Source organism: Sceloporus undulatus, chromosome 7 (assembly GCF_019175285.1).
Source record: "Sceloporus undulatus isolate JIND9_A2432 ecotype Alabama chromosome 7, SceUnd_v1.1, whole genome shotgun sequence".
NCBI classification, from domain to species: domain Eukaryota; kingdom Metazoa; phylum Chordata; class Lepidosauria; order Squamata; family Phrynosomatidae; genus Sceloporus; species Sceloporus undulatus.
In genome coordinates, this window is record NC_056528.1 from 36,248,898 (window position 1) to 36,276,478 (window position 27,581).

At 41.8% G+C, this 27,581-nt stretch overlaps 1 protein-coding gene across 1 annotated transcript in view; it reads left to right on the forward strand.

Moving 5' to 3' along the window:
* Positions 1 to 228: 228 nt before the first annotated feature.
* Positions 229 to 27,581, forward strand: part of GPR50 (G protein-coupled receptor 50) — a 37,563-nt gene continuing 10,210 nt past the window's right edge. Inside the window, exon 1 of the mRNA XM_042477732.1 lies at positions 229 to 1,128. Coding sequence (XP_042333666.1) covers positions 972 to 1,128 — 157 coding nt within the window. The 5' untranslated portion in view covers positions 229 to 971. The remainder of the gene's footprint in view (positions 1,129 to 27,581) is intronic.

Genomic DNA, 27,581 nt, shown 5'->3' on the forward strand with positions numbered 1-27,581 from the left:
TATTATTATTATTATTATTATTATTATTATTATTATTATTATTATTACTACAACTGGTTCCTTGGCAGTGTTTCCATTGGCTCATGATGGCTGGAGATTCTGGGAATTATCATCCAGGAGGATAACTTCACCAAATGCACCTGAGTTAGTCGACTGAAGTCTAGGAAAGCTCCTGGTGCCAACTTCTTTCTTTCTTTCAGTGAGTCTCTCAAGGGTGCTAGAAGATCTCTCTGCATACTGATTCCACAGACTAACACTGCTATATCTTTGAATGTTACCGAACTTGTTGGCTCCTGCATGATGACTTTCTGAGCCAGGGAGGGCCATTTGAGCCCCTTTTCTCCTCCCAGATCCACCGCACCCACCCGGCCAGGAAAGTCTATCCAGAGCCACAGCTGGGCTTTCCATTCTCAAGGCGCGCCGGCGAGGGTCCATTTTTACGCACGGACGGGAGGGGGGGGACCACAGAAAAGAGCCCTCCGCTCCCCGATCCCGGCCCAGAGGTTGCTCCAAGGAGGAGCCCTGGAAAGCTGGAGAGTTGGGCGAGCTCCCAAAGTGGTCCTTTCTGGGATAGAGTCCTTCTGGAGCGGTGGGAAGGGGCGTTTTTGGAAACCTTCCTTGCGCGCCCTGGAGCAGCAGCGGAGCGCACGCTTGGAGGTGCATCCTCTCCTTGCAGAAGAGGACCAAAAAAAGAGGGGAACCTTCATCCAAGTGACCCCCCCTCGACTCTGGGAAGGAGGAAAAAGGTCCCTGCGTCTCCCTCCATCCTTTCCCAGGGAGATCTTCTTGAAGGAAAGAGATTGTATTTCCAGTTTGGAACTAGTCAGCCCAGGGCAGACTAGGCGCTCGCATCTTTACGCATCGCTGTCCCATGGAGCGGGGATCCCAGGCAGGGCTTGTCTCCTCTCTGGTGGCTCAGCCTGGAAAGCCAGAGCAAGCCGGGCTCGGGGGGTCCCTGTCTTTGCTCGGAGATGCTGGAGGGCAACGGGAGCTGCTCGGATTGCCGCTTCCACCGCGAGGCGCGACACTCTCTGGCCGCTGTCCTCATTGTCACCATCGTCGGGGACATCCTGGGCAATGCCTTGGTCATCCTCTCCGTGGTCAGGAACCGCAAGCTCCGCAATGCTGGTGAGCTGGGGGGCTAAAGGGGTTAGGGAAAGATGGGGGACCCTTGACACTGGGGGAGCGGACCACACCAGGTGACACCCTAAAGGGGGTGACACCATTGCTCCTCAAACACCTACTTTTTGGTGTTTTCATCTGCTTCCCTTTCAAATGCTTTAAGACAGCGGTTCTCAAACTGTGGGTTGCAGCATTAGGAAGGTTGAGAACCACGGCTTTAAGAGATGGTGGGAGTGGGAAGGGGAGAAACTCAGTGGGAGGAGAATGCAATGGCCCCCCCCAAAATTTTTTAATTAACATTTCAAATTTTAAAACTTTTAATTTTTTTACAAATTAAATTTTTGAAATTTTTATTCTTTGTCAATTTTCTTTCACACCGTCCCTCTTTCACCCACTCTTCTCTGTATCTCTGTAACTACCTTTACTGTATCTACTCATGTATAAGTCTAGAAATTTTAATCAGAAAATTGACACCCCAAAAACTGAGTCGACATATTCATGTAAGTACTGTACTTTAACTCTTATCAAAGGGGAACTATCCCTTGGTGAAAGGCAGAAGTGTAATCTTCCCTGAAAGCATTGCTCTCTCACCCATCCAGCCTTTAGTGGGAGCACAACCAGTTATGCCTGTTGGAATTTTTTAAGCTCTTTGGCATCATTTTCCTTTGCTTCATCCTATAGATCCTTTGTCACATGCCCTTAAATTTTACCCTCAACTTAAACTTGGGTCATTTCGAAATCCAACATTTTATCCCGAAAACCTGACCTCAACTTATACATAAGGTCAACTTATAGTCAAGTATATACGATAGGTTGTAAGTATGGTATTGTAACTGGAAGGTATGATTTTAATTTTGCCAGCTGTTTATGTCAGAACTATGAGCATGACATTCAGTGGTATGTGGGAATTGTGATTTACAAGTGACGTTAGTACAAAAAGGCATGACTAAGGATTCTGTATGGTAGTCAAGGGGGGGGTGACACCATGTGTTACCGCACTGAGTGACACCAACCCCAGAATATCCCTTGCTTGTCTGAATGGTACTCCTCCTTCCCAAGTGCAGAAAGCAGAGTTGCCAGGTTTTCCCAAAGAGTTCTTCTACAATGGATCACACTCCCTCGGAGTCAGGGTTCCCAGGTGGCACAACTACAAGGGAGGACATGGCAAGGCAAAATGTGAGACACTGGAGAACACTGGAGGGCATGCCCAAAGGGAAGCAAAAAACACCCACAGCGATGTCAGTGCATGCCTCTGTTGCTATTGTTGAGTGCCTTCCAGTCATTTCCAACTTTATAGCCACCCTCTCATGGGAAGTTCTTGGTAAGTTTCTTTCAGAGGGGGTTTGCCATGGCCATCATCTCAGGCTGAGACTGTGTGACTGGCCAAGGCCACCCAGTGGGTTTCTATGGCTGAGCCAGGATTCGAACCTTGGCCTCCAGAGAATAAGGGACATCCCTTGAAATAAGGGTCATCTTATAGCCCTAAGTGGGGAAGACAATCTGCACACACACCCCTTTCCTCCTTTTCTGACCCAAAGGGACTAAGTGTGGTAAGAGTCTCCTTGCCACTTTGCAGGACAATAGCGGTTGCCAAGTAGGGGTATCATAAACATATCACAATGTGTACCCAGAGAGATCTTGTAGCACCTTTGAGACTAACTGAAAGAAAGAAATTGGCAGCATGAGCTTTCATAGATTTCAGTCTACTTTCTCAGATGTCTTTGAAAACCATGCAGTTTTTGAAGGCTATTTGCAATTCAGCCCTTATTGTGTGCAAAATTTCTTTCATGCTACACAATTATAACACTTTGATACTACTAGTGCTGCCAGGGTGTCATTCTGGGACTGCAGCTTCACAAAGAGCTAGAATTCTGTGCTAGAGAGTTGTAGTGTCCCTCCAAACTACAAATTCATAGGTTCCAGCCATTTAAAGTGGTGTCAAAGTATGATAGTTGTATAGTGCAAACGTGACTTTACTAATCTTTAATGGGCTACAGGGTTCTGTTGTGCTGGAGCAACAGGATAACATACTTGCAACAAATATGGGAAGAAATGCTGTAGTAGTTTATTGAGAGATAGATTCATGGGTATATCTCACTAAATTTTAGTTTCTGTTTTAGCAGAAATTTCCCATTTGCTCTAGTTGAAGATTTCCATCAGAGCTTGAGAAAGTTACTTTTGAGACTACAGCATGGCTTAGGAACTCTGGGAGTTGAGGGTCTAAAAATAACTTTTCCAGGCTACAGTATCCAGCTGTTCTTCTTACTGCAAACTGCTTTGCTGCATTAGATGCGTTTCTTCAATATTTACTTATCTGTTTCTCCTTTGATAAGTCAAACAAATTCTCTGCAAGGCTACAATTGTCCCATTAGAATCTAATGGTGTGGTGATAATCTCCAGTTTAAAAGCACTGCAGAATTTAAAAATCTGCTGGAGAAGTGTATAATCAGCCATTTTGTTAGGAACAAGGTCAGGATCTAAGGATGGGGTTGTTCCGGCCCATCTTATTTTCACTAAAGTACAATTTGTGTTGTCTTACAAATAGACCTTTAAATGCATAGGCTCTCTTTGTTGTGTATAATTTCATTCCCAAGGAACTTTGTATGTGAAACTTTGCACAGTGTGTACCAGTGTATGGGGTTGCAACAGCAACTAATGGAACAAAACACAACAGGGGTCTCTGTGCATGTTTGTGTGTTTTTGTGTATGTATATAAAACATTCAGAGTTTAGAAAAGCTATTTTGGGGGTTATAAATTACAGATGCCTCATTCCCACTTACAAAAAAAGTGCTTTGCAATCCGAATCAATGGATCGATTTGACAGTGGAGTGTGGTTCCAATCCCACTATTTATTTATTTATTTATTTAGGTATTTATATCCCGCCCTTCAGCCCTAATGGCTCTCAGAGCAGCTTACAATAATATTTTAAATAAGACAGTTCCCTGCCCTCAGGCTTACAATCTAAAAGACATGACACAAAAGGAGAAGGGAATGGTGAAGGGAAAGGGGATGAGGTCCAGTGGTTCTTCTCTCCCTCTGAGGCCTGGACCAAGGCAGATGGACTGGAGGGAGGGCTCTTCCTTCTTCCAGGCTAGTCCTGAGGTGGTATGGAAGGCGGAGTCTCCTGCCTCTCAGGCCGGTGGATGGCTGTTATGGAGGGCGGAGTCTCTTGCCTCTCAGGCCGGTGGATGGCTCTCATTTGCTGCATTTCCCCCCTGCAAAATAACCTACTTGTGATTCATATTCATGAATGAATTGGTTCAAAATAGACCCACTGCAGCTGGCTGAAGGGCAAATTTAAATCGTTCAATCCACATCTGGTTCACATTTGCGCAGAATCGATTAATCCCAAAAGATGTGGAAAACATCAGCATCAAAAAGAGGCGGGTTAAATGGGTCTAGCACGTTGTCCCCCTCTCCGAATCGTTTCAGCAAATCAATGATCATTTGAACTGGTTCAAACCGATTTGCAATCTGGTTTAAAGGGTAATGGGAATTAGGCCAGAATACCCAAATGTAGTCATGCAGGGGAATTGCAGAGGTTGTACTCCAAACAAGTACCCTTTCCGAGCTCTGATAGATTTATATCCAGGAATATACATGCAGGAGGGGGGGCAGGATGTGGATCCTGCATCCCAAATGAATTTTTCCTTCGGTCCCTAAATTTCTAGAATTGCAGAGAGATGCTGAAAGACTTTCTCACCTAGAGCTTTACTGTTTGCTGTATTTGCATTCCATTAGTAACTTTGCCTGCCTCTATACTTTGGCTGTCCAAATTCTATTTGTAATAGAGAAACAGAGCACCAGAGACAATGGGGTTTTGGTCACTGCCCATGATACTGTGTGCTGGCATCAGACCTGGTAAGCATAGCTCCACAGGTGCCACACATTAAGGATGGAAAGCATATTCATTGCTATTAGTTGCCAGGAAGAATAATGGGGTTCTTGGCATTCAAGAAACTTTTAGGCTTGCAAGAAGAAATGAGCAGAGCCAAAGTCTTGCAAGACTTTGGGAGAATTATTCTAGGAAAAAGGATTTTTTTTTCCCTGTATAGAAACAGTGGTTCTTGCATTTAAAACACATTCCTCCACAGGAGACATTGCTCCTTGTGCCAAAAAAATAAAAATAAAAAGTATGATTTTTGCATAAAAAATCCATATGTAGTTTTGTGCAGAATAATTCCCCAAACAGCTTTTCAAAGTGTGAATATTGGGAGAACATTGTACAGAGATTCTGCAGTGGGATGAATACGATTGAAGCTATTTTCCCTTGCATTTGAGGGTGAACAATGTGACACTTTACGCTACATCTGCACTGCAAAAATAATCCAATTTGACACAGCTTGAACTGCCATGGCTCAGTGCTGTGGAATTCTGGAATTTGTAGTTTTGTGAGAGATTTAGACTTCTTTTTCAGAGCGCTCTGATGCTCTCTGAAAACTACAAATCCCAGGATTGCATAGCAATGAGCTATGGCAGTTCAAGTGGTGTCAAACTGGATTATTTCTGCAGTGCAGATGTAACTCTACCCCCCACCACCACCACCTATTTAGTGAGACAGGAGAAAAAAGCAGAGGATGCAGAATTGAGGAGCGAAAGGATATGTCTGCTGCTGCTCCGTCAGGAAAGGTAACTTTTCCAGCAACCAGGCAAACCTAGCATGGCCACAGGGGAGCTGCAGTATTGAACTGGCTGTGGTCCAGGGGATGGCCTTTGGCAATCTCAGCCATGAGAAGGTTTTGTACAGTGTGTGTGTTGTCTTCTGCCAAGGGCAACTCACCTCCTGGTCATGAGACAAAGGCTAGGTTGGCAGCGCCCTTCCCTTCGGGTCACTAGAGTATGCAATAACTTTCCAAGCAAAACCCAGTTGCTTTTCTTGGCTGGCCTGAAGGAAAAGGGATTAGAGTACATTCAGAGATATTGACTCTTGTAGCTTAGTATGAAATTAAGCCAAGTGTACATTGTCACAAGGTGGAGCAATCCCATTTGGGGGCGTTTAAGAGGACTTTTAGGCTTGCAAGTGGCTTATAACTAAAGTGGTGTCCTATGGGTCAGTTGGACTGTAACAACTGTCATGCCACCAACAATGCTGGGCAAGGATGATGGAAGTTGTAATCCAATAGACATACAGGATGCTAGGTTGGGAAAGGCTGGCCCAGTGATATCTGATCTCAAGTTCTAGTTGTCTGACTGATGCTTTGTTGTTGTTGTTGTTGTTGTTGTTGTTGTTGTGTGTCTTCAAATAGTTTCTGATTTATGGAGACCTTATCACAGGGTTTACTTAGCAAGTTTCTTCAGATGGGGTTTGCCATTGCCATCCCTTGAGGCCGAGAGACTGTGACCTGCCCAAAATCAGTCACCCAATAGGTTTCCAGGGCCAAGTGGGGATTTGAACCCTGCTTTCCAGAGTCATAGTCCTGTGCTCAAACCACAGATCAAAATTGACAAAGGAGACTCTGGTCAAGAATCATTAAGAAAATACATATGATGATACGTAAAATATTTCAAATTAACTTTCGTATGACCCCCGAAATGTACTTGTTAAATATGACAATAACTTACCTCTAAAGATTGAGAAGGAACACTGGAGATTAGTATTATATATGATGACCTCAGCCAGGATATTGTGGGCAAAGTATTGGAAATCCAAAAAAGTTATTAAATTTAGTGGAAATTAGTGAAATGGACAAACTGACAGCTAAATTAAACAACCAAGATCTGAATATTATTGAAAAAGAATGGAATCCCATTGTAGCATTTGCAAAAAGAAATGGGAGGCTTAAACAAATAAGTATATAAGGAAAGAGCTATGCTTAATAGAATTCAAACTGTTGAGACTGTGAAGAGACTGGAAAATCAGAAGTTGCAAATAGTGAGCTAAACAAATGTTCTTTTTTTAACTGAATATAAAAACACAACTATACATCAAAAACATACTTCCCTAACATGCAAATACATTCATACATACCATACATATATACAACAGACATACATCTATACCAGCATATTCAGAATTCATTACCTATCCATATTCATACATCTTCCTATATCTCTAATAACTCTCATCTTACACTTACATTCTCATTCTTCCTTCAGCATTCTTCCTTCTTCTAGATCTACCATACCTACTGACTTCCTACCTACCATCATTACTCCAAGAAATTATCAATACATGGCTATCTTAATTACGGTTTTATCCCACTATCCCTTTTTTAAAAAATCTACTATGTATATTACTGGCACTTCTTCTTGCGGCATGCTAATGACACCGTAAGGCGCCAATGGCGCACTCGTGACATCATTGGTGCCATGTGACATGCGTCCGGAATGAACGCCCTTTCCTAACCCTAGTACATCCTGGGGACATACTTTATGCCTGTCTGTAACAGGCCTTATAGATAGATTGATTCATTGGGTCACTAGTTTAGTAGAATGCTGTAGGTGTGACCTATCTGGATTTCAGCAAACCATTTGATATAGTCACCTTTGATATTTTCATTAGCAAATTGATCAAATGTGGAATAGATGGGAACACTGTCAGATGGATCCATAATTTATTGGAAAACCATGTTCAAAGAGTCATCATCAATGGCTGCATTTCATCCTGGAAGGAAGTCCTGAGTAAAGTGCTGGAAGTTTCTGTCCTGGACCAACACTCTTCGATATTTCTTATTAATGATTTAAATGATGGATTAGAGGGAATCCTTATCAAGTTTGCGAATGGGACAGAACTGGAAGGGTTAGCTAAAACATTGGACAGTATTCAAAAGGACAGTATTCAAAAGGACATTAATAAACTAAAATTGGGCTTAAATTAATAGAATGATACTCAGTGGAAACAAATGCAAAACCCCACATTTAGGTCACAAAACCCAAGTGCATATTTATGGGATGGGGGATACTTGGCTTAGCAACAGTGTGAGAGCAAAGGATGTTGGGTCTATTGTTGATCATAAGTTGAACATGGCCCAGCAGTGTGACGCTGCAGCAAAGAAGGCAAGTAATATTTTAGCCTACATTAATAGAACTGTAGTTTCCAAGACAAGGGAAGTTATAGTCCCACTACATCCTGCACTAGTCGGACCTTGTTCTGGGCACCTCATTTAAAGAAGGATATAGACAAATTGGAATGAGTTCAGAGAAGAGCAGCAAGGATGATAAGAAAGCCAGTGTGATGTAGTGGTTTGAGCATTGCATTATGACTCTGGAGACCAGGCTTTGAATCCTGGCTTGGCCATGTAAACCCACTGGGTGACCCACTGTGACACACTCTCTCAGCCTCAGAGGATGACAAAGGCAAACCCCCTCTGAACAATCTTGCCAAGGAAAACCAAACCCCTTTTAAATCACCCCTTCTTTTTTCACCAAGTAGACTCAAGGTGGCTGAAGACACAGTCTTGTATTAGAAAAACCTTCTGATTTCAAACTGCACATGCTAAAAAAACACAATCAAGAAGATAACATTATGCAATAATGTTGGGAAGGTGAGGCGGTTCTTTCATTGCATTTAATGCTGGTAATGACTGTTCTTTGGTCCAACGTAAAACGGTGCCATCTTAATTTGGGAGTGGGTTGAGCAGAGACAGAACATTGCTAAACTTCAGGAGCAAAGCAGGTTTTATTTGCTCCTAAAATCCTTGCGTCCCTGCGAATAGAGAACAGAGAGGGAAATATCAAACAACCTTTTAATTGGGCCTGTTTCTTTTAATAGCTGCATCTAGGCAGCAGTGAAAGCTGATCATAGTTTGCCCTTGTGATAACTCAAGAAGAGGTTTGTCAGCTACCATTATTACCAGTCATATGGAGCCTAATTTGAAACATCACACTTCGGTCAAACAGAAGAGATGCATGACACAGTCTTTCTAAAGTGCAAAGCATATATTTTTCAAAGTGATTGGAGGTCTGTGAAATTTCATGGGCAAGCTACAAGGAAGACTTTATTGATGATCATTATTTATTTCAGAACATTTTTGTACTGCTCTACATTTTTCTAAAAAACAGTGCCTGAGAATGATTTATTGTAAAAGCAGATTCAATAAAACCAGTGAATTAAAAAATGATACAATAATGATAAAACAGTCAAACAGTCAATTAGAAATACTTCATTAAAAACCAGAGGTAACCAAAATAAAAATAAAAACTCAAAGAGATCTGCAGGAAAAACAGACACAGTAAAGTCAATTACTAAAAAGAGAGGGATAAAATAATGATAAAAGAGTAAAACAATCCATTAGCTACAGTTCATTAAAAACCAGTGGTAGCTGGCAATGTTAATAGCTGAGAATATAATGAAAATGCCTGGGCAAACAAATCTTGCAGAGGACAAAACCTGGATCTCAAAGGAGATTTTCTTTTGTGTCGCTAATGGACTTTAAATTTTATTTACTGGACTTTTACAACTCTTTGTCTCCTAGAACCGACATGGCCAAGGAGTATGGATATCCCTCCATCCATCTTAACTGAGAGCAACCGTAACATCTTCTTGACAAAATGTAGGCCTGTGATGTCAGCATCTCCATTTTTTCCTTCCTCTTTGATTTTTAACACCTTTGCCTGTTGAAGAAAGCCAGTGGAGCTTCAAAAGCTTGCGTCATGTATTTTGTGCATTTAGATTGGCCAATAAAGGTAGCACTATTTTGTGGATTTTAAGTGTTATTGAACTTTGCCGTATGGACAATACAGCTATCCCTGGATATATTTTCTAAATATGTCATTAGTTAATGATAGAAACACCTGATATCAAGGGAGAGCACATTTCATGTGATCAGTACCATGTCAGAGAACATCTTCTGCCCTGCAACCAGACAAGCCTCACTAGATGCTGGTACAGTAAGGAGAGCCTCTGGTTATAGTTTTGGGGAGCAGATTTCAGTTTACATAGGAAAGCATTCGAGTTCTCTGTCTCTTCTCCATCTCTGAGTAACTGGTGGATCCCATGTGAATCCACTCTGGGGTTTAGTTTGAATTTTAAAGGACTTGTCCAAGGTGCTGTGCCTTTTCTGGATAAGAATAGGGTTTAGCACCTTGGACAGGACATTTATACTTTATTCTAAACCCTGGAATGGATTCATCATCCTGCAGATGTGAAAATGAACACTTGCCACTGGATGCACCAGTGCCATTTTGGAGGTTATCTCACTCTTTAACATGCACTGAATGCATACAAAGCTGTCTTTATACCAAGTCAAGAAGTGAGTCAATCTAAGCCAGCAGTGTCCACTCTGACTATCAGTATGTTAGGCAAATAAAGTCTTTCCTATCACCAGATCATTTTAGCTCAGGGATGGACAATAGTCAGAGGCTAGGGGTGCATCTATAGTCAAAATAATGCAGTTTGACCCCAGCTTAACTGTCATGGTTCCAGTTGTTGTTTTGTTTTAATGACTCTATAAGCTGTAAGCCCAATTCAGCACTTTGCCCATTTTAGCTGGTGGTGGGCAACATCCCACCAAAGCTTGTGTTTCCACATCCAACGCTTGTGTTCCGATACTTTGCTGTGGTCCTTTCTCTCTAAGTACACCTATTTTCTACTGGCTCACAAAGGGATACAGTATCTCCACTGCTCAGCCTCTGGAATCATATTCCCTGTGTTATTATTGTTAGCTAGCCTTGGAGCGTGAAACCTCTGAGCGTGCCAAAGAGAAAGAATGTGTCTTAAGCTATGTTCGATCTGAAGCTGGGTAAGGACATAGAGTTCCTAAACCTACTTCCCACTTGGGACCTGCCCAAGATATTTTTCTGCCCAAGGTAGAGAAGGTGGTTCCTCCCCTCTCACTTCTCATCCTAAAAAAGGCAAATAATCTCCATCTTTGTTCAACACTGAGAGTGAAGCAGTATCCTCTAATATAGTGCTTCTTAATCTTTTAAGTGTTTCTTTACATTGTGCCTGTGTGTGTGTGTGTGTGTGTGTATTGTTTGCCTTCTAGTCATTTCTGACATTTGGTGACCCTAAAGTGAACATATTGGTTTGAGCATTGGACTACGACTCTAGAAATCAGGGTTTGATTCCCTACTCCGCCATGAAACCCACTGAGTAACCTTGGGCAAGTCACATGCTCTCAGCTTCAGGGGAAGACAATGGCAAATGTCCTTTGAAAAAATCTTGCCAAGAAAACTCCTTATTAGGTTTACCTTAGGCTTGCCATAAGTAAAAAATGGCTTGAAGGCACATAATGACAACAACAACAACAAGGCAAACCTATGCCACACTGATTTTCATTGTGCCTGGGACCAGCATCATATATGTGCCCATTTGCTACAACATGTTGCCATGGACTGGAAACCAATAGCTTGCAAACCGGCACCCATCCCTAGATCACTATTTTGAGTAGGACTGGTCTCAGGTCACCGTTTGGGGAAATTACCTCTTTTGGAATAAAAAAACAAAGTGCCTCTGTTTCTTAATTCTAAGTGTATGTCCATCGTTTCCTTCCAAAACAGTTATTTTCCATTTGGCTCCAGTTGGCAAACTTCAAAGTTCGAGAAGCATGAATTTCCTTACTTCTAGTTTACAATATACTGACCCCTGCTTGCTATCAGTTGTTGTTCTTTGCTGGAATTGGCTGTCGTTCCAGGCCTTCCCAAGAGGTTGGCACCAAACACTGACACATATTATAGCTATAAGATAAGCTTTATTAGTGGTAAATGATGCAGGGGATGGTATACGGCAGAGAAGCATCCCAGTCTTTTTTTGCTGATGGGGCCCAGCATCCCTTCACAGCCGATGATAGAGTTGGGCCGCTAAACAACTAATTCTACCCATAATATGGGTGAAACTACATTTTAGAAATAATGCGGTTAGATGCTGCTTTAAATGCCATGGCTCCATCCTACAGAATCCTGAGATTTGTAGTTCTTGTGAGGCAGTAGCACTCTTTGGCAGAGAAGGCTAATGACCTTGTAAAACTACAAATCCTAGGATTCCATAGGATGGAGCTACAGCACTTAAAGTGGTGTCAAACTCCATTATTTCTACAGTGTAGATGCAGCCTATCTCTGACCAGCAATCACATCCCCCATGTTTTTGGCCGTTCCTTCCAATGAAATATAGCCTACAGCACTTGGTATTCCTTGACTGTCTCTCATCCAGGTACTAACCAGGGCTGACCCTGCTTGGCTTCCAAGATCAGGGTATTTAAACCCCAGCCCAGGCATATATACAAGCAATGATTCCCAAACTTTTGGACTTCAGCTCCCAGAAGCTCTAAACAGCTTGTCCAACGGTCAGGAATTATGGAAGCTGAAGCCCAAAACATCTGGAAGACCAAAGTTTGTGAACCACTGAGTGGAACACGGGGCATCAGCAGCTTGAATAAAAGGGCAGATAGCAGGGTCTGATGTATCTAAAGTCGTTATTCTCTTTTAAGCAGAGGTAGCCATCTCTGCAAGAGAAGGAATGGAGATCAAATCCATCCCTTTTATCTGCACTGGTATATTAGAGCACTCCAGAACCATCACTTCTGGTTGGGGTTGCCAGGTCAAGAAATTCCAGATCTGGAAATCTCAGGAGCAAGGTCATTCCCTGGTAATCTCAAAATTAAAGTCCAGCCAAAGAAAGCTTTTTTAGCAATGCTTTCAACAACAACAGAAAACCCCTGTCAACACTAGCTGCAGGGAGCCATCCCCTGAAATCTCTTGGCCTGAGATGCTCCTGATCTGATAACACACCAGTTGGGTGTGTGACAGAAATTTGACTTTCACTCCAGCTCCCTTGCCCCTGAGAAACTTCTCCATTGCCCTGAGGACAGGAGACTTACTCCTGGTTGCCATTTTGGGCTATGTTTTAGCAAAAATAAAAGCCTGGGGCTACATTCACAAATGGATTGCATGTCTTCTTCTTAGGCCCTGAGGTTTCAAGACCAAAACATGAGACATCAGGAAGGCTCCTGCTAAGCACCAACCACAGTTGCTCTCTGCTTGTCTTTGAATTGCACACACAAGCAGATACACAAAACTTATTTTCCCTTTCTCATTGATTTAGCTATGGGATGTAGCTGTGGGGTGGAAAGTAAAATACCCCCAAATAATAACCCCCCCAATTATATTTTCCATCAGTCCCTCAATTTCTAACATTGCAGAGAGTGAGGCACTGGGAAATGGTTCATGCCTAGAACTCATTTCTGCATTATTTCCTTGGTATCTTTGTCTGTTCCTTTTCTTTGGATGCCTTAATAGTAGTTCTAAATGCTCCAATGCAGTTTTAAGTTCCTGCAATGCTAGAAATTTGGGGGCTGAAGGAAAATTTCAGGGGCAAATCCTTGGTTTGGGGGGGACTGTGCCCTCATTTTGCCCACAACCATAGCTACATAGCTTGTAAGGAATTTATAACACAGTTGGTGGTTATGGAGGAAGTTTGAGATGGAAAGGACAAAGAGTTTACAAAAATCTTTTTTTTAAATGAAAGCGTTCAAAAGTTTTTCACATCCTCTTGTCATTTTACGAATAGTAAAGTACAGCTAAGCCGGTCATTAAAATGTATTAAACTGCTTTTAAAAAAGAAGAAGAAGAAGAAGGCTAGGCAAATTTACAGGAATAGAACAAAGAGCGGCCCTCTTAAAGGGATGTTTGAACCAGTTTGCTGAGCAGGAACGAGGCTCATGGCTTCTCTGGGGAACTGAACTTAGAAAGCGAAGCCTCCTTTTTGTTTCCCTGCAGACAGCTAAATAAGGATGCTTAAAACTTTTCTCTCCACCTGCATCATCCTTCTTCTACACATTTAATGTAGGCCAGGGAGAGAGACAAAAGGAGAGCTGGATAAATTGTACTTTGGACATACAGTCAGTCTACTGTATCCATGGATTCTTTATTCATGGATTCAAGCATTTATGACTTGAAAATATTTGTTTTTAAAGTATAAATTCTAAATAACAAACCTTGATTTTGCCATTTTATATAAGGGACACCATTTTACTATGCCGCTATATTTAATCGGACTTGAGCATCCACGAATATTGATATTACATGACTTGTCAGAAAGGAGAAGAATGGTCTTTGGTAAAGTAGAAGACAATAGGAAAAGAGGAAGACTGTATTACAGAGGGATTAACTTAGTAAAAGAAGGCACATTCCTGAGTTTGCAAAAGCTGAGCAGGGTTGCTAAGAACCAAGGTTTGTGAAGGTCCTCATCTGTCGGTTGCCATAAGTCAAAGCTGTCTTGAAAGCAACTAGCAACAACAAATCAATTTTTTAATGAAGAAACCTCTTAAGAATGGGAAAAGAAGTCACAGAAATGCCAGGAAACCAGCAGAGCCAGTGGAGTATATCACATGGGGCTTTGAGGGGATCCCCCTCCTCCTTCATGCCATCTTGTCCTCTCTGCCACCCTGCGACCTATCCCATCATCCCCTGCCTTCTCCTGCATCCGAACCCTGGCTCCAGTGACCCCCTGTGACCTATCCCATCACCCCTGCCTTTTCCTGCATCCGAATCCTGGCTCCAGTGACCCCCTGCGACCTATCCCATCATCCCCTGACTGCTCCTGCATCCAAATCCTGGCCCCAGTAACCCCCTGCGACCTATCCCATCATCCCCTGACTGCTCCTTCAGTCCAATGAAGGATGACAGCTAAGGAGGGGGCAGGGAAGGAGGACAGCATCCAGAGCCCCACTGAGCATGCGCAAGGGTCCCAATTCGAATTGCTGAATCCGCATGGTGTGCACCGGTGTGATAATACAATTTGCACTCACTCCGCTTTGCATGAATCCACATCATGTGACTTGCCTTGGATTTGATTCCCCCTCGATTCGGAAGGGCAACCAGGTGTGATAAAACATTTACGTTACGACGTGAATTCGCATAGCTGAACCAGGAGTCACCCTGGATCTGAGCTCCAAAAAGCCCCGTGTGATATACTCCAGTGATGCCATGAGGAATTGAGTGTGACTATATGGGGAAACTCAAAATAAAACAGAGAAAGGTTGACTGTCCTGTCCTGCTATTGCACATGAAAGAGGACTGGGCCGAGCATCACATCTGTTACAGCGTGAGCATGTCATGGTTTACCATGTTCCTTCCAAACTGTTCTTTCCTCTTGTTGGGATGCCAAGCTTGGCTCTGCTTCATCGTTTGATAGCAAATCACATACTAAGGAGTTTATCAAATGGGGGAAAATTGGAAGTTTAAACTGGGTTTATCCCATGAAAATCATGCACTTACTACTAAAGCGCAATTAAGATTTTCATACATAGCGGTCATTATCCCAGGAATAACCAGGCAATAACCAGGCAATAAAAAGCAGCAAATTATTCACAGGATTTTCCTTTAACTGCTTTTAATTGTGACGTCATGTGAAAACCTTTATCCAAATGCACGCAATTGTGCAATTTTCACAAGATATTCCTGGGACAATGGTACTTTAATCATGATGTCGTGTGAAAATCTTAATCGTGAAGTGCGCCATTTTCATGGAATAAACCCTGTTTACTCTTCCAGTTGTCCCTGTGTGATGAACTCCTAGTGAAAGGACTCTCAGATACTCCACTGAGTTTCCACATTTTGCACTATCTGGACAGAGAAAACCCCAGTTAGTTTAAATTGGGGCTGGGGAACATGGGAGCGATTCAAAGGCACACATGGCCAATAGTGGCTTTTTGATGCCATTTGCCAAATGACAATATGGCTCTCAAAATGCAATAATCAGCACAATAGCAAAAGCCAAACCCTAATCCCTCAAACTGAAAACCTTTTTGTTAAAAAGGCCTTGAGCAGCCTGATCTCTGCTTAGGTATACATCCAAAAAAGGCAATCTGTGAAAAGGTCCAGCTGAATGTGGCATCCATTTGGGTCTGGCACCTTCACCAATGACTCTCTAGCCACCGGATTTAGCATGTGAGTTCTTAGAATCTTTATAAAGGAACAGTAAATAAGGGGGGAAGGCTTTAAGGATTTGCCATTTTTGTCATAATATTTTGATAGCGTGCTTCAATAATGCCAGGCCTGCTACCGAGACCCTAGCAAAGATTTGATTATTGCTCCTTATTGCATTTTAATGGGAGAAATTGTTAAATTTAGCACGTCTTGTTGGCGAGGTACCAAGCCAACTGCTGATGCTTTTGCACAGCTGTTTTTGCTTTCTTCTAATAAGTGCAGCTTTCAGAGTTTTGAATTCCAGAAATTCAGTCTAGCTTTTAAAAAAGCATTCAGTTCCAATGAGGTCCAGGACTTATTGGCCCTTATTATATCCGAACTGAAAATAATCACATATTCTTCCCTGTTCAGTCAAGCCTCTATTTTCCTTCTCTTTTATTGCAAGCCCTTGGGACATAGCATTTTGCTGTTGTATTTGTAAAGCACCAGTTCTATAAACAGAACTAAATGATTTCATTTTGCATTTAAATATAATTGGTAATATTGGGGCCATTCAGACTACGATCCTTGCACGTGAAGTTCATATTCACCCCGAATCTGTCACAATCCATTTCGAGGCATGCACAAGCATTTAGTGGCAAATGCCCCTTAGCGTGGGTCATTTGCAATCGGGGCAAAAGCCGTCTCTTTTGAAAAAACCCGGGTTCTGCGAATATGAACTTGCCCCTGGTCATGATCGGGTCAAGTTTAGGGGAGGGATTTAGGTCAGAGGGAGGGCAGTGGGCAGAGCATTCCCTCCCCTTCTTCGGAGAAGGAAAAGGAGGAGGATGAAGGATCCGGGGGAGAGAAGGGGGCCATGGAGGACAGCATCGGAAAGAGGAGGAGGAGAAGGCAGGAGCCGGAGGAGAGAAGGGGACCATGGAGGGCAGCATCAGGATGTTTCCCTTTCAGTTTGGCAAATTGATACTAATTGAATGCTTTTGCTTTTGCTACAAGACACACACCGGAGGTTTTTAAATTTGACAGCATATGTGCACCTTACCAGCCAGATTTTTTTAAAAAAAGGAGGGGGGAAGCCCCCATCCGCTTAGCCAATGGCTGCAAGAAACGTCACCTAATTTGACCGACAGCAGAGGACTTTTCCTTTTAAACTGGGTAAAGAGCTGCAATGGCATTCCGGGGTTAAATACCCCGATTAAGGTATTTATAAGGGCACTCGCTTCCAGAGGCATTCGAGAGTAGGGCCCCCAATTGTATACAGTTCCCTCCAGCACAAATGTGCCAGTCGGAATGGGGCCATTGTGTGATTGGGCCAGAATTAGTGGGAGTCCAAGAAGAAGGCTTGTTGATTTTATCTAGGTCTCCTTCTGCACTAATAATTTGATTGTAGGATAGATAAGTTTGGATTTATAGGTTTTGCAGCAGATGTCATGATGTGATTTCAAAATGTGACTTTAGCGATGTCCTTAATTTGAACAAAGAAATTATTCCATTGTTGTGTTTTTCAACATGATTCCAAAATATACTTGGGATGATTTAAGCAACTGTCTCAAACAAGTTGCAGGCCTGCAATGCCACCACCATCCCTTTTCTTCTCCTGTGTGATCTTCCTGATGAAGATATTACTGAGTCTAATAAGAGTTGACATCATAAAAGTATTCACTGCCTTCAACCATGTGCCAGGAATAAGGTGGGATATGAATTTAATTTATACATAAATGTTGGATTTTGTTGTATAGACAACATGATTACCCTAGAAGATGTATTTTTGCCAATTTAGTAATTCAGAAAGAATCATAAGATTTTAGAGCTGGAAGGAAACGTTGGAGGAGACCTAGTCCAACCTCTCAATTTTGCAGTGGCAACAACGTGGCCCATCCAGCCTCTGCTAAAACACTTCCACTGGATGAAACCCCTTTCCAAAGCAGTCTGTCCCCTTGTTGAACTGCTGTCACCTGATAACCTTGCATATGACAGAGTTCTTCTCGGTTTTATGCCAGGGAACATGGCACTGGATTATTTAATTGTAAGGCCCCTGTTGTTGTTGTTGTTGTGTGTCTTCAAGTCGTTTCTGACGTATGACGACCTTAAAGTGAACTTATCTCAGGGTCTTCTTGGCATGATTTGCTCAGAGGGGGGTTGCCATTGCCTTCCTCTGAGGCTGAGAGAGTGTGACTTGCCTAAGGTCACCCAGTGGGTTTCTGTGGCCAAGCAGCGATTCGAATCCTGCTCTCCCAGTGTCCTTGTCCAACCCTCAAACCACGACACCACATTGGCTCTCTCGTAAGGCCCCTGGGAACAGCCAAATGCTTAGCATTAATGGCATGGAAATTGTAAAATTCTTTCTGCCACAAGTCACTGGAAGCAGGACATGCTAAACTTAGCACTAGGCAATCAGCTGTCTGTGTGGGTCCCCAGACATTTTCAGAGAAATGTCGAGGGGATTTCTGGAGGCACATGAGGATATATCATCAGGGGACTAGCTTTCTTTTTCTGTTTGTTAGCGCTCCATCTCCCAAAGATTTGCTTCTCTCTTCTTGCTGCATTTTAAATATATATATATATATTCAGTTTGACTAAGGTTTGTGATTTTAAGGAGGGCACATAAGGGGGGAAGTTGATCTTAACAAGTTTTCCCTGTCCAGGTTGAGTCTCCCTTAACCAGAACACCAAATTCTGAAATAGTCCAAAAACCAAAACTTTTGTCGTGGGTGGCTGAGATTGTGACACTTTTGCTTTTTTGATGGTTGAACATATACAAATTTTGTTTCATGTACAAATTATTTTAAAATATGGCATAAAATTAGAAGGTGTTTATGAAATATAAATGAATGTTGTATTTAGAGTTGGGTCCCGTCTCCAAGATATTTCATTATGTATGCATATGCAAATACAGGTATTCCAAAATCCAAAAAAAAAAAAAAAAAATAATCTTAACTTCCAAACACTTCTGATCAGAAGCCTTTTGGATAAGGGAAACTTAAACGGTATGCATTGTTCTTCGACAGCCTTTCATCGCCTGATGTCCTCCAGATGTGTTAGACCACACTTCCTCAGCTGTGTTGGATTCTAACCCTCATCATCTATACCTGAAAAAGCCTTTCAGTCTCTGGATGATGGGAACTGGTCTCTCATAGATCTGGAGGTTACCATGTTGAGGAAGGCTGCTCTATGATACAGTTGGAGTTGCCTTAATAAGGTGCAAAATTAAATTTTAAAAGAATGTCACCCTGTGCTTTTAGCTTTTCTTCAGTGGATTTTCTCTCTATAGTCTTTTGAAAAAATGATGCTGCATCCTCTGAATCCTAGCTCTTGGCAATTGTCTGCCTCTGACCTGGGATCTTTATCAGAATTTCTGATTTGACAGTGGATTAAGCAAGGCCAGTCTCTGACTTGATTTATTAGCTTAAATTGCAGAGTCATCTGGATTCAGTCAAGCTTTCTAGTAAAATAGACGTTCCCAGTGTAAATGTGGCCAGGAACTGACATACCAGTTGTCTTGCTGTGTTTGGTACTGGCAGTCCTAGCCCCCAAAACTTGGTGGTTATCAGTCGGTCTCTGTTTTGAATCAAGATAAAGCTGTTGCCCTTATGTGCACCCAAACTCTATTATTATTATTATTATTATTATTATTATTATTATTATTATTATTTGTTACCCGCCTGTCTCCAAAGACACATTGAAATCCTCCAACATAAAATTAATATATACCAATTTAAAATTCATAGTTTAAAATTGACTGGGTAGACCTGCTCAAGAAATAAAAAGATGCTGGATGCAATACAAAGAACAGCTATATAAAAGAGAGGGGGGAAAAATGAATGACATATGGCATGAAGAATCATGCCACGCAAAATCATACAAAAATGAACCTCAAATTCTAGGAAGCGAGATGGAAGCTACATGAAGAGAAAGAGGGGAAAATAAATAATCTGGATCAGATGATATTCCAATGGAACTGCTACAATCCATCCTAACAGAGTCTAGGAGTCTATCTCTACATTGTGTTGTTGTGACACATAAAGAATCAGCTCCAGTGTTAACTAAAACTTGCCAACAAATATGGGGAACAAAATGCTGGCCAATTGGCTGGAAACACTCAATGCACATACCGATCCACAAAAAAAGGAGACACAAAAAATAGCAGCAATTACAGGACCATAGAACAAATTTCCCATGCAAACAAAATTGTGCTTAAAATAAAGCAATACAGACTCTAATCATATATGGAGACAGAAGTCCTAGTGATGAAAGCAAGATCCGGGGAAAGTAGAGGTACTAGGGACCACATTGCAAACATATGATGGCTAATGGAATGTACCAATGAATTCCAAAATAAAATCAGCATGAGGTTTTCTTGACAAGATTTGTTCAAAGGTGGTTTGCCATTGCCTTCTCCTGAGGCTGTGAGCACGTGACTTGTCCGAAGTCACCCAATAGCTTTCATGGCCAAGTGGAGAATCAAACCCTGATTTCCAGAATCATAGCCCGACACTCAAAGCATTATGCCATGTGGTCTCTTTGACATCATAAATACTGACCAGGCTGCCAGCACATGTTATTTGAGCCCTGTGTTTTGGAGGGAAGATTTTTGACAATCCATGTGGCCCCTGGAGGGCCATAGGGAAAAGAGATTAATTCCTGGAGCCACTTTGGTTGCCCAGGCCTCCTCTACTCACTATGGACTTTATCACATGTGGGTTTAAAACCATAATTGTAGCAAGAGAAAGGCAGGGTATAGACTGCCAGAAAGAGGCGGCCACTGGCCGCCTCTCTTTTCCATGTAACCGCGCCGCAGCAACCAAATTGCGCGGCGCAGCTACGTGGAAACAAAAGGACCACTAAAAAGCCTGCAGCGATGTGAGGACATCACTGCTGTGCCCATCTGGAAGGCACGTGGCAGTGACGTCACAGCTGTGTGCACCATGTATACGGCACCACACAGCTGTGACGTCCTGGTGATGTCCTAGGGTTGTGGGGCGTCTGGAAACGGAGCCCCGAGGCAACCTTAGCACGTCGCCATGACATGCTAAAGGGCCCCTGTGTACAGGGCCAAAAGTTCCTTTGGCAGTACCTATTGTACTGTCAGTACTTCTGACTTGTTGCTGCTGTGCCTTTGAAGCATTTGTTAGTGGACATATTTTCATTGAAAGAAAAACCCATCCACAAGTAGGCAATCATAGTGCCACCCCATTACTCCATGTGATAAGTGACAGTCTGGGGCAGTCCCTATCTCTTGCCCTCCATCTCACTGTTCCCCAAGAAAAAGAAAGAAAAGAAAGTTAAAAACATAAAAGAAAAGAAAGAAAACAGGCTTGTTTTCTTTCTTTCTTTTCTTTCTTCCATTCATTCATTCATTCATTCACTTTTTTAAAATTCTCTTCCTTCCTTCCTTCTTTTTGTTTTTACTAAATCACATTCCTATCACTCTGGAATTTCATTACAATTTAAAATAAGAATAAAAATAAGAATAAAAATAGCACACTGGGTAGGGCATAGGGCAGGAGGATGGGGTTAAAGGAAAATGCAGAAGAGACCATGTGTGACCATCCCCATTGCATTATAGAAGAGAGGTGTGATAATAAAAGCTCCAAATAACATGATTGCGGCACAATGGAGGCACGACTGGGGCTCCTGCAATAAAGTCCTACATCTCCAACTTTCTCAGCTGAATAAACGTTGGGTTTGCCCCTAATGATGCTGATAAAGTTTCCAATTAGTGCAAACGTGTTTTTTTTTTTTGGGGGGGGGGGGATTCTCTATTCATTATTCATCTGAATTGGAGGAAACTCATAATCCCTAGGAAGACAGTTGAGAAGCCACCATTTGGAGAAGTGCCTGTCATATTGGCAAAGCAGTTTTGGAAGCTTGTTGCATCAGTCTCAATAGAGACAGGATTTTTTTTTGGCAAAGCCAAAGCACATAAGTTGATGATAGCATCCTGGCAAGCACTAGTGACAGAGAGTGATGGCTTCTGCTTTGGTGTCCAGCATCTCTTCATTATTTTTGTCTCTGAGTTTACAAGGATGGGTGTCAAAAAGGGGGGGGGGAGAGGTTATTTTTGTTCCATAGCTTCAGTGTGCCAATTGTCTGTCCCACTGACATCCTTGGTTTGTCAATTCCAGCTGGCCCTGCATCTTTGCTTGGAGGGCTTGGAGCTGATGCTTTTTATAATGATCGTAAATCACATTAGAAAAATACTTTTAAGAAAACCCTCTGCCTTCACATCACTCCAGACTGCCTAAGGGCTAATTGCTGGAAGCATTACATTGTTGATGTAAGCTCAAGAGCTTGCATTCAAAGAGGTGAAATATGTAAACAGCATTACCAAGAGGAATATCTCCTGCTGTCACGGTTGCATATCTTTGCTTTATTGGACCTGCAGTGAAGTCAACGGAACAACTGTGTTCCAGTGTAAACCAAGAGTGAAGTCTGTAAAGAGGAAGGGGATGGCAGTGAAGAATTTTGTTAAGACAACACTCTGATAGCAGACTGTGTAGGCAAAGGGTCACAATGCTCTCCATGATGGTGAGATGTGATATATGGTATATTTGTACAATTTTGAGGTGCAATTACTCAAAATGACTCATTGCTGGGAGAAGGTGGACATATTGTAGCTCAGCATCCTACTATCCTGTTCCCCAGAAATCCTTTGGGTAAGTGGCTTGGCTGCACAGGGAGATTTTGGGGGGGTAGCTGTGGAAGATGTAGTTAAAACGAATGACAATATATAATGACAGTGCCCTTAGCCACACTCCTGAAGAATGTCCAAAATGCATAAAACAAATAACAATATATAATGACAGTCCCCATAGCCAAACTGCTGAGGATGATCCAAAAAATGCAGATGTTGTTCTATAAAGCAGCAAAGCAGTTCTTGCAATTATCATTGTTAACACACACACACACACACACACACACACTTTGCAGAACAGGAATAGATCACACCAAAACAGTGTATTAGTGCTGAAAAATCTCTTACTCTCTTAACCCTACCAGGAGACAAGGGCTGCATCCACACTGTAGAAATAATCCAGTTTGACACTACTTTAACTGCCATGGCTCAATGCTATGGAATTCTGATATTTGTAGTTTTTGTGGCAAGAGAGCTCTCTGACAGAGAAGGTTAAATGACTCACAAAATTATTGTTCCCAGAATCCCACAACACTGTCAGTTAAAGTGGTGTCAAACTGGATTATTTCTGCAGTGCAGATGCATCCGAGGAAACCCAGGTATGCATGTTTGTGTAGAAATGATATCATTGTCCTGACAGAGCAAAACGCCCTTGTGCTCTTACCCCGCAAACCCCAGATCTAATACCGCACTGGATGAATTGTATCCCTATTTAACTTATAACAATTTTTAAAAAGTTTTCATTTGGCCAAATTGAATTCTGGAAAGAAAGAAAAAAGATTCCTCACCCTTGGCTTAAACATTACTGTTATTCTTTCCAGGTGGATGAAACATTTTGTAAGGCAGCTTTTTAATTCACTCAAACCAAGACCCAAGGTCTCCTGCGTCCGTTTAATGAGACAGGGCTTGTTTTCTCAAAAAAGGAATAGATGTGTTGAAAGGATCTGCTCAATTGGTTTCTAAGTATCATTAAAGTAAATGAAATGTCCATCTAGTATGCCTGGCAGTCCCCAAAATTACAATTTAGAATGTCAGCTTTCCAAGTGGCCCCACAAAATAAAGAATTCTTAATTGGATTGTTTCATGCTGGCATCCATTTCACGGTCATCTGTAATAATGAAATGTCTTTCTCTTCTGAGAAATGTTTTCTCCTGGGATTGGAGAGGATTGGACAATTGTGGAGGACAGCAAGTGTGTTTCCCATAACAATGGTTACAATCAGTCTTTAAGATTCCATGTTTAAAGTGTTGCATGTCCTGTTTTTAAGATGAGTGATTTAGACTGGCTGTTGAGTTATCCAGACGTGAGTTATCCGAACATGATAGCTGAAAGCCAAAATAGATCAGAGATTGAACAAATGATATATTTTTGGACTTCAGCTCCCAGAATCCCCTAAGGAGAGTCTGAGTGTTGTAGTCCAAAGAAGGAACTTTTCCAGGTTTTGAACTAGTTGATCTGAAAGAGATGGATGAACGTGGTTTCATAGATGAAAAGCCATTCTGGAAGGAGACAACCCGGTAGAAGAGTGGCATTGGGGCCCCCATACTTTGCGCTTCTGTTCTTACCCACTCAAATTTTCTTTTTACCCCAGCAAGGGAAAAGATATAGGAATCCTTTGTGGTTGTGATCTTCTTCTTAAACAGCCTCTAATGTTGGCTGTTATGACTCATTCCTAAAAGAGGGAAGCTAAGACAGTGACTTCTGCTGAGATGTGACATGCTCCCTTTTCTGGAGTTGGGTAGCTCTATGAAGATTGTAAATGGACAAATGATGTAGTGGTTAGACATAGGAGTTTATCACATGGGAGGCTAAGTGCCCAAATCCCATGCAGAAATGGGATTTAAATACCAGAAAAAATCCTGCAAAAGCGGGATCGTTTTCAGACAACATCAGGGGCATTGAGCATTAATCCAACATTAACCCGCCCAGAATACTACATGACTGTTGTTCATCTTTGAATTTGGCAATGTTATACAGAAACCTCTGTAATTCATTCAGTATCTTAACATGGCTGCCATTTCTGCTCCAACTCATAGTATTTCCTATGCCTTACCCAAACCCTTCTTGCCTTTTTCCCCACTTCATTCCAGCTTTTGCCTCTCCCTTCCTCCAATCTTGCTGCCCCAATCTACTTTCTTTTGGAATCCATACTTTTGGAAGCAGAATATCATTATAAAAGCTTGATTTTTATAATGTGACATAGCTGGGAGCATTAAATCATGACTGGCAGATGTTTTAACAGGTGACTTAAGGAGATGGTTGTGTAGCTTTCTGATTAATGAGTGTTGCATTTTTTGTTATAAAGAGTATTAAGAGCAGGAGAAGGATACAGCCTACTGCAAACATTTTGCTCTCTTCCTTTATTGGGAAACAAAATCCTTGGCACAAAGCAGAGTTACTCAAAAAGAAGGGAGAATTCAAAACCAGTGGGGCTTCTAAAGCAGGACTAACTGGCTAATCCCTCCAGAGATTCCATTCTCAATTCCTGAAGGCATGTTCTCAAGATGGGCTTTGCATGTGAACTTGGAGGCAAAGCAAGCAGGAATTCCACCTTGACTTCTGGGGAGATAAATACTTGCAGATTTTTGCCATCCAAGAGGGACTGCACCACAAGGAGGGATCTATTTCTCTCCAGAGCAGTTGGGAAAACTCATAATTTGCCTTCAGTTCCCTTTTCTTTATCTATTGCACCAGCTAGATTTAATCTCCATTTTTTTCTGATATAAAGACTGCCATACTTGGACTTCTGCTCCAGCCTTTGAAGGAGGCAATGAGCAGTTCTCTGGGTTACAACTAGGCTGACCATATTTCCTTGAGACAAAAATGGGACATTGGGATGGAAAAAATAGGATGGGGTTATGCAATATTCCATATTCATTAAAACGTAAGACAATAACAAAAGACATCCCTGATCAGAGCTTAGCTGCATGATTTTGCTCAGCCAGAAAGCTTCCGCCTTTCAAAATTCATGTGCCTGAGCCCTGATTGGAGTCGGCTTAGCACTAGGCAATGGCATGGCGAGGCCTTGAGGACAGTATGACATGCGATAAAATGCGTTTTCACTTGGAGATGGGGGGAGGAGTGTGTCCAGTAGTCTCAAGCAAAAGCAAACTGCTACAGCTTGTGTGTTCTTCCTTATTGATAACATTTGCTATCTTGAGCACATTCTGATGTTCCTTGCCCACACATGTCTTGGCTTTCATCTGTGAAATGTTGGCGGATATGCAAAGGCAACTTCATGATGGGAAGGGGCCTTCTCCCTTTCTCATTCACCCCCCAGATACTGAGCTCATATCTCATTGTTGCAGGAGAGCCTTCTGTTGTAATGAGCCTGAACAGCTCCATGCTTCACTACAGAGACAGATGGGGAAATGAACAAGACCTCCAGAAGGCTTTGTTCTATAATAATGGTTCCATGCAATAAGTGCATCATTACGTCCCACCCCAAACAGCTATTACCTTACCCTTCAAGTGTAGAGAAAAAACAGCACCGTTAACCTTCCGCAATAACACACCAGATCCTTAGCTACCCAAATTACCAAAGAGTCTGGGAATTTTTGTTCGCGGAGTGCTGATAATGGGGCCGATAAGTGGAATGGACAACATTAGCATGCTCTGTTTAGAGATTGCTCCGAGGCCCTTCAGGCAGCTCCCATGAGTGAGCTTTTGCAGCTTTCATCCAACCTGTGGCAGAGTGTTGGGTTTTACTTTAATGAATGACTAAAACTAAACTTAAAATACACACTAATTTTTTTTAATGTATTTTTTTAAAATACTGGGAAAAACATACATAAAAATTGAAAACAAAATAATCTAAAACATCTATGTCAATTCAAACACTAAAAGAAGACGATAATAACAATAAAAACAAACACACAAAACAAGGACTTCCAGCACACTTGACTGCAGTTCTTTCATCTTACTAATCTAACTCCCCTAAATTTATTAATTGTTTTATTCTTTTTGTTTTAATTTTTTTATTATTGCAGTATGTTTTTAAAATTGTTATTGTGAACCGCCTTGGGTCCCTTTGGGGAGAAAGGCAGGATAGAAATTAAATAAATAAATAAATAAATAAATAAATAAATAAATAAATGGAACCTATTTAATTACATAAAACAACCTCCAAAAGCATATAGTTACCCCATCAATCTTGGCAGGAACCTGAAATATTTTTATTAGGACTTTTTGATGAACGGTTGGGGAAGCCACATGGCAAACTACTGCAATATATGACAACAGCAGCCAGAATGATCTATGCCCACAGAAGGAAAGAGACAACAACTTCTTCGAGAGATGCTCGGTGGTTAAAACTGTACGACTTTGCAGAAATGGGTTATTTAATTGTGTTGATTCATGAGAAAACTTTGGACTGCTTTAAGAAAGAATGGAAGATGTTGATTGATCATATGAAAAATAAAGACGGTTCCACTATGATCTTAGGTTTTTAGAAAAGGGATACAAGGAGTTAGACCCCTTGGTGGACTTTTCTACTAGTAGTCACCACTTTTGTAGTAGTTATCATTCCTCCACAATATCCTTTAGATGGGAGCATTCTGGGATGTATAAAACAGTATGATAGAATAAAAAATCTGAGTAAATTACCCCCTTTTATTTGTGACTCCAACTTCTGCAAATATCCCAAAGCAAATGAGTCTACATTTCCATTGCTCCCTCTTTCCAGTTTGGGTCAACTTTTAAACCTTTTGAATTGCAAGAAGTTATTATTTCTATAACAACTCCCAGAAGCCCCCAGACAGCATTCGTTAAGTTGTAGTCTAAAAAGGTAACTTTTCCAAGCTTGGCATAGGAGCCATTTCTGGTAGTGGGAGATATAAAAGGGCATGGATGAATAGTTTTTAACGCAGTTGATCATCTCCATGCTGGCAGTACACATAATTTTCACAATAAGGTGTTGAGAGACCAAAATTTGCTGTATGAGATTACTTCTTCGGAGACATATTCGTGGAACAATCGTACCTCAGGTTCTGTTGCTGGTAAAAGACCCTTATTACATC